General features: G+C 39.0%; 1 protein-coding gene across 2 annotated transcripts in view; it reads right to left on the bottom strand.

Annotated features, from left to right (window-relative positions):
• The window catches only part of YIPF6 (Yip1 domain family member 6), a 34,868-nt gene extending 22,554 nt beyond the window's left edge, over positions 1-12,314 (bottom strand). Inside the window, exons 1-4 of one of the 2 annotated variants that reach the window (XM_027053580.2) lie at positions 11,962-12,314; positions 6,134-6,262; positions 4,788-4,866; positions 1,141-1,183 (exon numbers count right to left, since the gene is read on the bottom strand). In XM_027053580.2, the coding sequence (XP_026909381.1) occupies positions 1,141-1,183; positions 4,788-4,866; positions 6,134-6,196 (185 nt within the window). In that variant the 5' untranslated portion in view covers positions 6,197-6,262; positions 11,962-12,314. The remainder of the gene's footprint in view (positions 1-1,140; positions 1,184-4,787; positions 4,867-6,133; positions 6,263-11,961) is intronic. The other variant, XM_027053579.2, reaches the window with a different exon arrangement.
• Between the last annotated feature and the right edge of the window lie 200 nt (positions 12,315-12,514).

Here is a 12,514-nt window from a genome sequence, read left to right as displayed (position 1 = left end):
AATCATAAAACATCAAGCCTGGAAAGGATCCTCAGCCATCTCCTTTTACAGATATGGAAGAGGAGACCCAGAGGGGTTAGGTGGGAAGAGAGGTATAATAATCATAGAGATAGAGAACGGGCAGTGAAGGAAACCTGAGGTTGAATCCCAGGTCTACCACTGACTGTGTGATCTTGGTTCAGTCCTCAATCTCTCTGAACCTAAGCTTGTTTGTCAAAAAAAGAAAATAATATTCTTGTTATAATGTTAAAATAAGAGAAGGTATTTAAAAGTTTTCTGTAGGGGCGCCTGGGTGGCTCAGTCGGTTAAGCGTCTGACTTCGGCTCAGGTCGTGATCTCGCGGTCTGAGTTCGAGCCCCGTGTCGGGCTCTGTGCTGACAGCTCAGAGCCTGGAGCCTGCTTCTGATTCTGTGTCTCCCTCTCTCTCTGACCCTCCCCCCATTCATGTTCTGTCTCTCTCTGTCTCAAAAATAAATAAATGTTAAAAAAAATTAAAAAAAAAAGTTTTCTGTAAACTGGGAAAAATTATTATATACATTTTGGTTCTAAGTAGCCCCAAATCGCTTTGCTGATAGCACAGTCAGGATGAGAACCCAGAACTGAATCCTAATGCAGTACTTTTTTTCCTCGCTACCAATGGTTATATTCCCCTCTCCAATGGAACTTCGCTCTTCCTGTCCTCTCCCTTTATGTACTATGTGTATAGAAAGCCTAACACTTTGAAACATGATCTTGCTTTGAACTGTACCACTTCTACTCTAATTTATTCTCATTCGTATTATTGTTAAGATTTAAAAACAATATGTTTGCAAATAAACATTGCTTAAACCTACAGATATTTAATCCACTTAGTTTAATGATAGGGAGGTGCATGAGAGTAAACAAATATCTATTCAACAAAAATGGCTAAAGCAGGCTAAGAAATTGGTAAACAGGTGAGCATAATTTTCCCATCTCTAATTCCATCATTTTTTGAATTGATCTGGAAACCTACTTGACTTTTTAGATTTAAATCATAAGGAGCATAATGTGTCAAAGAAGTCCTAACTGAAATATTCAATATTCCCCTCAATTTTGAAACTCCACACAAAAAAGTATAGTCTATCTCAAATGACAAAGGATGGAAATGTAAGTACTTACAATGCAAGTGTCACACAAAGGATCAAAGGGCCCCATAAATCCCCTACAAGGCAAGCAAAAAACAGAAGATTGTTAGGAAACAACTATGTAGAATTTCCTATCTTTATTCCAATATCTGCCTCTCCCACTCTTGGAATTCAGACATCAAGGCTCTCCCTGCCCAACCCTTCCAACCTCTTACCCCTCTAACTGCCCTCCCTGCTCCCCGATTCTGAATGCCCTTCTTCATATATCCTTTAAATTCTGTTTACTCCATATCCTACAAATCACCCTTCTTCCACCTACTAAGCCACATTCCAGCATGCTATAAAGACCAATGGGCCGGGAGTCAAGAGACTTAGGTGCTCCACCCTCAGAAACACTAGAGTTAACTCATTCCACCAAACTGACACTATAGGAGACAGGGCAAATATAATCAGGATCACCTCAAGAATATGAAAATTGAAGCTGAGAAGTGACTTACCCAAGTTTATATAAATATTTATTAGGTATGGAGGTGGGACCACAACCTAGATCTTCTGATTCCTACTCCAAAGTTCTTTCCACTCTGCCACACTGCTTCCCTTTTATAATCATTAAATTGAACTAGTATGGAATCGCTTTTTTTATAAGTGAAAAAACAGCCCAATATTGGTAATTTTATAAAGTTAAACCTTAGCAAATAACATGAAAGCTTTTTGAAAGGTATAAATCGCTCTACCAACATCAGGTGTAAGCACAGTGGTTCTCAATTAATAGCTGTTAGGTAATTAATATGCCAACAGATGAGTAACATACAGCTTAGAGCAAAATTACCTTCCTCAACAAATATGAAAAAAGATACATATACCATTTCTAACTTTAACCTCATATGTACATAACTTTAAATAAGTATGCATATGTACATACTTACGTTGGTTTTTTTTCATATTATATAAGTAATTTTGATATTACTGTGGCAAGTTAGGAAGATGTAAAAACAAATCATAATCCTACCACTCTGATTAAATATTGTTCTTGTTAAATTTTTGAACTTATCAATTGAAAAGTGAATTCAAGCACAACTGACATTAATATACTGGCTTTTAAAAAATACACTGAGGTTTTTTAATTAATAAAATTCTGTAACTGTATTTAAAAATCTTTATTTTAGTAGAATATATATATAGAATATATTATAAACACACATATATAGAATATATTATATATATACATACATGTATATATATGTATATATATATAAACACAAAATTTACCATTTGAGTCACTTCTAAGTGTACAGGCTTTGAGTACAGTCATCATTGTACAACCTTCATATCACCCATCTCCAGAACTTTTTCATCTTCCCAAACTAAAACTCCAACCCATGAAATAATAACTCTCCACTTAGCCTCCAGCAATCATCATTTTACTTTATTTCTAGAAATTCAACTATTCTAGGTACCTAATATAAGTGAAAAAATATAATATACGTCCTCTTGCGACTGGCTTATTTTACTCAGCAAAATGTCTTCATGGTTCATCCACATCATAGCCTGTGTCAGAATTTCACTCCTTTTTAAAACTAAGTAATATTCCATTAATACATAGTATATGACATGGTGTATACCCCACAATTTGTTTATCTATCCATCCATTGATGCCATTGAAATTGTTTTCACCTTTTGGCTATTGTGAATAATGCTGCTATGAACATGGGTGTACCAATATCTGTTTGAGTTCCTGCTTTCAATTTTTGGGTATATACTCAGAAGTGGAAATTGCTGGATCATATAGTCATTCTATGCTTAGTTTTCTAAGGAGTCACCATGTCGTTTTGCACAGCAGCTGCACCATTTTACATTTCCACTAGCAATGCACGAGGGTTACAATTTCTCCATATTCTCACCAGTAGTTGTTATTTTCTGTTTCTTTGATAATGACCATCCTAATGGGTGCAAAGTCCTATTGCATTGTGGTTTTTTTTTTTTTAAAGATTTTTAAGTCGTGAATTTTTTCCTTGCCACTCTGCCCAGGACTGTGCTAACACAGCAGGGCAGAAGTGCAAATCTGGGCCATGACTTACTCACCCTTTGTGCCAGCCCATCTGTGTATCCCAAGGTCTGAGAATGGACCTTAACATATGACACGGCTAATCATCATCACTAATCTGGAAAGTTAACACACTGGTTCTGCATTGTCACTGAAGCAACCTTGCCCTGAACTGAGCCACAGCAGCAGTTGAAAGAATATCTTCACATCTGGGATAACAGTGGTAGAATGGAAAGGGCACTGAACTTGAAAACTGGGTTCTAATTTTGCCTGTGTCATCCTGACACTCACCTTCGTGGAGACTCGTTTTCTTCACCTGTAAAACAGGAGCCATAACTTTTCATAAGGTTGTTGTAAGGATTAAAAAAGAGGTATGTGTGTGTAGGCAGAGGCAAGGCACTAGAATAATAGCTATCATTTATGGAGTGCCTAATAAATGTCAGATGCTGTGCAAGGTGGCTGGTATGCATGATCTCTAATCCTCACCAGCAGGTATGTTATTATCTCCACTTTAACAGGGGAAGAAAGTTGAGCCTCAGAAAAGTTAACTGTCTTATCCAAGATAACACAGGTAGGGATGGAACTGCTATTCAAACCCAGATCTGTCCATGCTCTTTCCATCACATACCAGCGGTAGCAAATCATGTCAGCTCCAACCCACGGTGTACTATGTTGAAAAAGATTCTGACGCTGCATCCAGTCTCCACAGAGTGACGGCATATATGCCACATATTTGACATCCCTACATTATAGCTGAAATGCCGCCAAAATAGAAGGTACACTCATGTATAGCATCATTGTTACTATTCTCCCACAACTGATTCAATTTTTCTAATAAAGGGTACTATGAAAATAACACTAAAAGGTCTAAAAATTTTAATAATAAATTCTAAATAAGAGCATAATGTACTGCAAGCACTGTTTTGATAGAACTCTTGAACAAAAAAAAATGCAGTCATCAGACTAATAGTTCTGAAAATAGAAATGTCAATAAAGGTATTAATAATTTTGTTAATCCTTAATGGGTATTAGCTGTTATTCTAATTTAATATTTAAACATTTTGCCTTTCCTTTGGAGACTGTCAGCTCTTTGAACAAAAGTCCTTATGTGTTTACAATTTCCAGAGATATTTTTTGCAGTGTCCACTATAGCAGTTGAGGATATACAAACTATATTTGTTGATGAAGATAATATATTAAGCAAAATCTTCCAGTCTCTGAAATTCCATTCTAATTTTTTTTTATTTCTTCCCAAATTTTCATTTGTATATTCATTTATATATTTTTTCATCCAGTTTTCTTACCACAGAAATTTAGCCATATAGGGGCGCTTGGGTGGCTCAGTCGGTTGAGCATCCGACTTCAACTCAGGTCATGATCTCACACTCATGGGTTTGAGCCCCGTATTGGGCTCTGTGCTGACAGCTCAGAGCCTGGAACCTGCTTTGGATTCTGTAGCTCCCTCTCACTCTGCCCCTCCCCCACTTGCGCTCACGCTCTCTCTCGCTCTCTCTCTCAAAATAAATAAACATAATAATAAAATTTTTTTAATTACAAAAAAGAAATTTAGCCATATAAAGTACTTATGATTAGATAAAGCGAAAACCAGAAAATTCTCAAAAGCCTCATATACTTACAATCTCTCAAAAGAGTATTACTTTTTCTTGGATACAAAACATGCATGAATTTTTTCCCAACAGCTTTTAGATCACGCATCTGAAAGACATAAACAACTTGCTGCATTGTCATGACCAAAGTTGCCAAGTAGTTCCCTTACTTAATTTGCTAAGATTTATTTTAATTTCCTGGGAATCCTTCATGTGGAATTTTAGAACTACAATTCCAGTTTAACTCCTTCACAATACAAACAAACCAGAGAGGTAGGGCTTTTCTATTAACTTTTTTATTAACTCCTTAGGCCAACGTTTAACTCTTTACCATACCCACCAGTTCTATTTTGATTTTTAAAGCTCTGTAAAAGAGAACTATAGCCGTTCTGATACCTTAAAGAAATTAAAGTAATAATAGCACTACTAAAGTCTGCTCTGCAAAACATGGCATCTGACATTCAGTTCACAAGTGATGAAGTCCCAAGGGCCAATCAGCCTGCTCCCCAGCTACCACATTATTCACAATATAAAACAAATTAGTTTCCAACATTCCCAATTTAACTGGTAAATGAAGCCTAGAAGCCAGATTTTTAAGAATCAAGACATCTGAGGAAGAATATAGTAATACAAACATAACCTCTCAAAATATAGTTGAGATAATTCTGTCCTAATTTTTTCACCTAGAAATTTCTTCATGTCGGGGCGCCTGGGTGGCTCAGTTGGTTAAGCGTCTGACTTCAGGTCAGGTCATGATCTCACAGTTCGTGAGTTCAAGCCCCGCATCAGGCTCTGTGCTGACAGCACGAAACCTGGAGCCCACTGCGAGTTCCATGTCTCTCCCTCTCTCTCTGTCTCTCCCCTGCCCCTGCTCTCTCACTCACTCTCTCTATTTCTCTCTCTCTCTCAAAAATAAATGAACATTAAAAAAAATTTCTTCGTGTTATTAACAGTGCTTTGTAAATACATTTTTAATGGCTGTTCGGTATTCCACCACATAGATGTAACATTATTTAATTGATATCCCCTCTGGTGTTAAATTTTTCCCTATTATAACGAATGCTGGGATGAACATTTTTGTACATTAATATTTTTCTGTATTTTAAAAACATATTTTTAAAAAATTTTCCGTATACTCTAGGTGGAGCAGAATTATCAGCTTAAAAATATTTTAACATCTGAAGATTCTTAATACTCATTATAGCCAAACTCCTTTCCAAAAAGGCTATACCAAATTATTCTCTAGAGTAAAATCTTAAAATTTCAATAAATTATATTGAAAGTCAGTGAACCAAACAAAAGAAATATTACAAAGTGCTATTAGTTATTTAGTCCCATGATACTGAACAGAAGTTCTTTCAACTAGTCTCACTTACAATAGTATTCTGAACAGATTCATTTAACGTGGAGCTGTCAAATTCCCGAATGTGAGATCTCATAGGAATGGTGATTTCTCCTTCCACAGGGATGTCTTGTGAGATGGATATATCAGAAAGGCCTGCAAACTGAGAAGAGTTGGGAAAAAAAAATTAAAGCCTGTAATCAACTACAGCATTCCTCAAAGACATCATTTCCTAGTGAGTAGGGAGTATGTCTTTTTTTTTAATTTTTTTATTCTTTCTTTAGTTTTGAGAGAGAGACAGCGAGACAGAGTGTGAGTGGGAGAGGAGCAGAGAGAGAGTGAGACATAGAATCCGAAGCGGGATCCAAGCTCTGAACTGTCAGCACAGAGCCCGACGCAGGGCTTGAATTCACAAACCACGATATCATGACCTGAGCTGAAGCTGGATGCTTAACCAAGGGAGTCACCCAGGTGCCCCGGGACTATGTCTTTAGCAAGGCATTAATTTATCAGACATTAAACAATGTGGTTAACTAAAATTCTCAAATGCTTATTTCTTTTAAAGGAGATAGCATTTGATGGAAAAAATATGAAGTAAATTTCACAGACACTTTCTTGCCCTTAAATATTTGGTTTCTTTCAAGCATGAAATCTTCACAGGAAACACACACAAGCTAGCAAGATTGCAAAGCTATTTAAAAAGACCTTTCAGCAATGACATCTTCACATAGTCACAATTCTGTAGCTCTTCTGTTCTTTGATAGGCTCTGGTGGCCTCTGCTGGCTAGAAAAAAGCATTATGTGAAGCCTAAAGAGAAACTGGGAAGAACAGGGAAATAGCAAAATAAATCTTAATCTATACTCTTTTTACCAGGTTATCTGGCAAACCAGATCAAATAACATTTCCAAAATGAATTATGAGACTAAAAGCTTTTAAACTCTTATGTTGATCTGCCAAATTTGATTACTGTAACTAAAACTCAGGAGTCTTCTAGTTCCTAAGAAAACAAATACGACGATCACTTCTCCCATGACTTTTGGCCCAATGGGCACAATATTTAGAGGGTAGCAGCTGCAGGTAAATGAAGTATAAGACAGTATACTGAAATTCTAGGAAGAATAAAGTTGTTCAAAGAACTTCTGAAAAATAAATTCTCAAACACACTTTTTAATAAGAAACGAAAATTAGGGGTGCCTGGGTGGCTCAGTCGGTTGAGTGTCCGACTTCGGCTCCCGTCATGATTTCACAGTCTGCAAGTTTGAGCCTTGCATTGGGCTCTGTGCTGACAGCTCAGAGCCTGGAGCCTGCTTTGGATTCTGTGTTTCCCTCTCTCTCTGCCCCTCCCCCACTTGCTCTCTCTCTTTCAAAAATAAATACATAATTAAAAAATAAAAAAAAAGAAATGCAAATTAAAACTGCTTGTAATAAAAATGTTTACGTGTTAAGACTGGCAAAAATCCAACAGTCTGACAACATACTCTGCAGGTGAAACTGTGGAGAAAGAGTATTCACACGCTTCTGGTGGAAATGCAAAGTAGTACTACATTCTACTGAAGATGAATCTGGCCATACCTAGAAAATTTATATATGGATCATCCACTGAAAGCAATGCCACTTTTAGGAGTCTAAAGATAGAGTAGCAAAAATACTACTCCATTGTTCCAAAAGGAACATATACACAAAGCTGTTTATTATAACGTTACTTGTAAAAGCAAAAACCTGAGAATAACCTAAATATCCATCAACATAGAACTAGCTGAACAAAGTATGATGTATTCACATAATGGAGCACTGTGCATCTATAAGAAGGAATGGGAGTATCTCTAAAGAACTATTTATGGAGTATTGAATAAAAAAACAATGTGGAGAAAAGTTTTTATAATATGCTGCCATTCATTTAAGAAAGTAGAGGCTATAAAGGCACTCAATGCACACACACGCACACACACTCACATGTGAATGTTACTTTTAAATGTAAGAAATATATAAGAAATAAATCATGCAGTATAATTTAAGTCATACACAATGTAAGAAATAAGTCATGATTTTTTTTAAAAGAGGCTTCCATTAAGGAAAGGAGAGAATAAGGTAGAGGAGATAGAGAAGCTAGGCTTCTGCAAATACAAGTAGTTCTATATATAGGACTTGAAGTCATATAAATAGTTCACATAATCATGAAACAAAATTAAAATTTAGAAGTCCGGGGCACCTGGGTAGCTCAGTCTGTTAAGCGTCTAACTTTGGCTCACAGCTCATGAGTTCGAACCCTGTGTTGGGCTCTGTGCTGACAGCTCAGAACCTGGAGCCTGCTTCGGATTCTGTGTCTCCCTCTCTCTCTCTGCCCCTCCCCTGCTTGCACTTTGTTTCTCTGTCTCCGTCTCTCTCAAAAATAAATAAACGTTTAAAATTTTTAAAAAAAAATTTAAAAGAAGTCCTTAAAACTGAAAGAAAAATGAAACAAATGAATCTACTGTACGTTGAATTAAATGCACAACTACACAGAGAGCCAACTATTTCAAGTGACTTTAGAACACTGAATTTGACTTGTGAGTAGGATACAGAAAGCTAGAAAGAATACCCCTACCACTAGAACAATGAGGAAAAGTTAAACTACAAAATCATAACTTTTCTTAAACCCATCAGACAGTTGAGGTTGTAGGGCAACCAAGTGTAGCCTGAATAAAATCTAAGGAAGGAGAGATGCTTCCAGGAAAAGATGGGACATGAGCACTACATTGCACAGTGCAGCAAAATATAAGACAATGACACTAGATATCACACAGATGCTTAAGAATTCAGCGAAAACTTAAAAGGAATTGCCAAAGGCCAAGCATGGACTAGTATGTGAGTACAGGGCCCCTGGATGCATCAGACACGAGGGGAGTTCACACCCACTTGTGGGCTCTACACCAGAGACTTCCACTGGGTCTTGATGCTGGGGAAGGGAGCAGCTGCCAATTCTGAGAAAAGCAAAGAGCCCCTGCTCAGGCCCTTCTCCCCTACAGAACAGGAGCCTTAGAGCTACTAAGAGAACCCTGCTGTCTCCAGGGCACAGGTGAAGGCCTACTGTGTATGGTGAAAGGGAAAGACAAATGTCTCTACTTCTGGGAGAGGGATAGGAAAACATCCTGAAGCCAGACCACTACAGTGTCCTTCAGCTGGGGGAGAAACAGGGACACATGAACTACCTAAGGCTGAGGCTGGACCAAGACAGCAAATAACATGTGGTACTGGGACTCACAGCAGCATCAGCACCTGGAAGCATGTTAGAAATGCAGAATCTCAGGTCTCATCTCAGACCTACCAAATCAAAATCTGCAATCTAAAAAAATTCCCCAGATGGTTGCTATGCACATTAAAGTTTGAAAAACACTGATGTAAGACACATTCTCCCTAGCACTACAAACCCTTAAGGATCCTGCCTCTCTAAACTTCATGACCCCACCACTGCTATAGTCCAGGTAGCAATCACCTGTTCTTAGAACTACTGGTTTCACTGGTCTAGATTCCAGACATTCTTCATGGTAACCCTTCTATTATTTTGTCAAAGTCATGATTTTAAGCCTTTCCCTTCTTAAAACTTTCCACTGGCACCTCATTGCCTATTACACCTCCAAGCTCAGTAGTCAATAAGAATAAATAATACTTATTGCATGATTATTACGTGCCAGGCACACTACCAAGTGTTTTACATGCGTTAACTCATTGAATCCACCTAACAACCCTATGAGCGTATTATCGCTGTATCTTCATTCTACAGATGGGGAAACTGAGGCATGGGGAGATTAAATGACAGAGCTTAAAATCAAATCTAGGCAATTTGACCCCAGCACACAAATTCCTAACCACTGTTCCATACTGCCTCCCTAATTCAGTAGCCTTATTTTTTAAGGCTTACCTTCTAATACTTCCCTGTGCTTTAGCCAAAATGATCTGTTATCCTATAAACACATTAATAATTCCCAACTTCTGTACATCTGCCCATGAGAGGTTGTGCAGTATTAATGGAAATAATCTGGGCTTTAGACGCAGACCCAGCTTCAAATTTCAGGCCTGGCCACTAACTGGTTCTAAGACCCTAGGGAAATCGTCAAACTTCTCTGAGTCTCATCTCCTCATCTGCAAGTAAAACAGTTTAAAAACCAACTAACTGAAATGGTTGCTGTGAAGTTTAGAAAGTGTGTGGAGGATGTCTAATACAATCCTGGCATATAGCAGGTTCTCAATCACTGATAGCTCTTATGGTAACCTGAAATTTCAAATCCTACCCATCCTTTGAGGCCCTCTCGAATATAACTTCTACTATGTAGCTTGCTTTGTCATCCCAACTAGACATGATAGCATCTTCCTTTAAATTTTGTTAATATTTTATATGTAACTCTCTCTGATTTACTATCTTATCTTAGCATCGTACATTTGTCTTACTAGGCTGTAAGTACCAAAAAGGGCAGGCCATCTGTATTTCCTAAAGCAGATAGCATAGTGCACTGCACATTGTGGGACTTAAATAAGCATTACTGAATAGAAGTCGATCAGACATTGAGCAATGAATGACCAGAACCACTAAATTTAATTGTGGAGAACTTCATAAGAGAGGTGGAACAGCAACTACAAAAACAGCTAAACACCTGTAAACTATGTCATACCAGGCACTGTGTGTATATTAGCTCATTAGTACTCTCATTAGTTCTGTGATGAGTTACTATCCTCATTTTCCAAATGAGGAAACTGGTGTTGAGAGTGATTTCCTCAAGGTCACAATTGTTCCATGAGAACTTGGACCTACCCAACTCTCTTTCATTGCTGTATCCCCAGTGCCTAAAGGAGTGCCTGGGACACAGATGTTCAAGAAATATTTGTTGAATGAATGAAGAGATGAACAAATAGTGCTAGTAAGTAGTAGTAAGTAACTTATCAGTAAGTAATAAGTAAGTAGTCAGTAAGTAAGTAAGCAGGACTAGAAGCAATTTCACCTGACTCCCAGTTCAGTCCTCTGCTATGTTAAGTTGCCAATTTAAAACAGAGGAAAGGGATGTACCATTAAACAACTGCTATAGAACTAAACACTGTTTGGAAGAGGGATCTTGGGGCAGAATGCTGAATTAATTACAATCCTTAGTTCATGACGCTGATTGTGTTCTGCACTTCACGTAAATCATATCATTTCATCTTCCTAAAAGCTCTCTGAGGCACGTATTTATATATCCATTTTACAGATGAAGAAAACATTCTCCATGAAATAATTTGCCCAAACTCTCATAGGAGGCAGAGTGGGGTGATTCCAGTCCAGGTAAGTTTAACTCCAAAACCTCTGTTCTTAAATACCTGTGCAGGCTTTGGGCTTGTACTTGCAATAGAAATCATATCCCCTGTAACAACAGGAGCAAGACAGCATCATGAAGAGAATTACAAGGAGCTGCAACAGTGATGGCAGGGATGAAACCAAAACTACTGGGGTCACTGAAGAAATCAATAATCAAGTTATAACGTTCTATGGGAAGTAATATCATTAATCCAAGAATGCTACTCCAACAAGAACAGGTTCTTGATAACATGAAGGACAGCAGAAACATCTAAATTCTTAAGATACTTAAGAAATCACCTAAAGCTTGGCATTTAACACAATGTACGGGATGAGGACTTTCCCTCAGAGTATGGGAAAGCAAAGTGAATTGGAGTTTCCCAAGAAGGCGTTGAAGGAACGAGGAGAGCAGGGGGAAAGCGGTGAGCCCAAAGAGCAGGTGCAGTGTTGGGGCTGGTTCTGGCATAGGATACAGGACAGGCCTACCGGGAGAAAGGAGTTCCGGCCTTCTCAGGCCAGGAGCCCGTCACCCGACTTCCATAAGGGCGCTCTGCCTCACCCTCAGTCCCTTTCGTCGCAGAACCCAAGCTCACCAGGGGCCTGGGCGACGTTGTCCCCGGCTCTCCCGAAGACTCTGCCGCTTTCGCCATCTTGGCCCTCCTTCTCCCGGGTCGCTCCCACAGGCCTTTGCGGAACCTAAGACGTGGAGGCCGCGGCTCATCAGCGCGTCAACGCACTGCTGTCGCGTCACCGTAAAGCGTCTGGCAACTGCAGGCGGCGCCTGCCCTTTGCTCTCCCTGTCCTCCAGCTGTTGGCGAGAGGTCTGAGTTGCCGCGCCTCGCCTCGCTTCTTTGAGGCCACTCCCTCTTTATTACTCAACGCCGATCTTCAGATCGCTTCACTGCTGCCTCTGTGTGTGTGTGTGTGTGTGTGTGTGTGTGTGTGTGTGTGTGTGTGTGTGTGTTTTAATCCACCGCACCCACGCACCCGTTTCTTGCTCTCGTTGCCGGTTTCCGGAGCCAGCACTTCACGGAAAAAGCCTGCGCCTCCCCGGGGCCGCAGAGAAATTTCAAGATTCCGTGCTGCCGAATAAAGCAGTCAAGCCCTCCAGA

The sequence above is a fragment of the Acinonyx jubatus genome, chromosome X, assembly GCF_027475565.1.
Source record: "Acinonyx jubatus isolate Ajub_Pintada_27869175 chromosome X, VMU_Ajub_asm_v1.0, whole genome shotgun sequence".
Classification (NCBI taxonomy): Eukaryota; Metazoa; Chordata; class Mammalia; order Carnivora; family Felidae; genus Acinonyx; species Acinonyx jubatus.
This window is presented reverse-complemented; position numbering and strand designations above follow the sequence as displayed.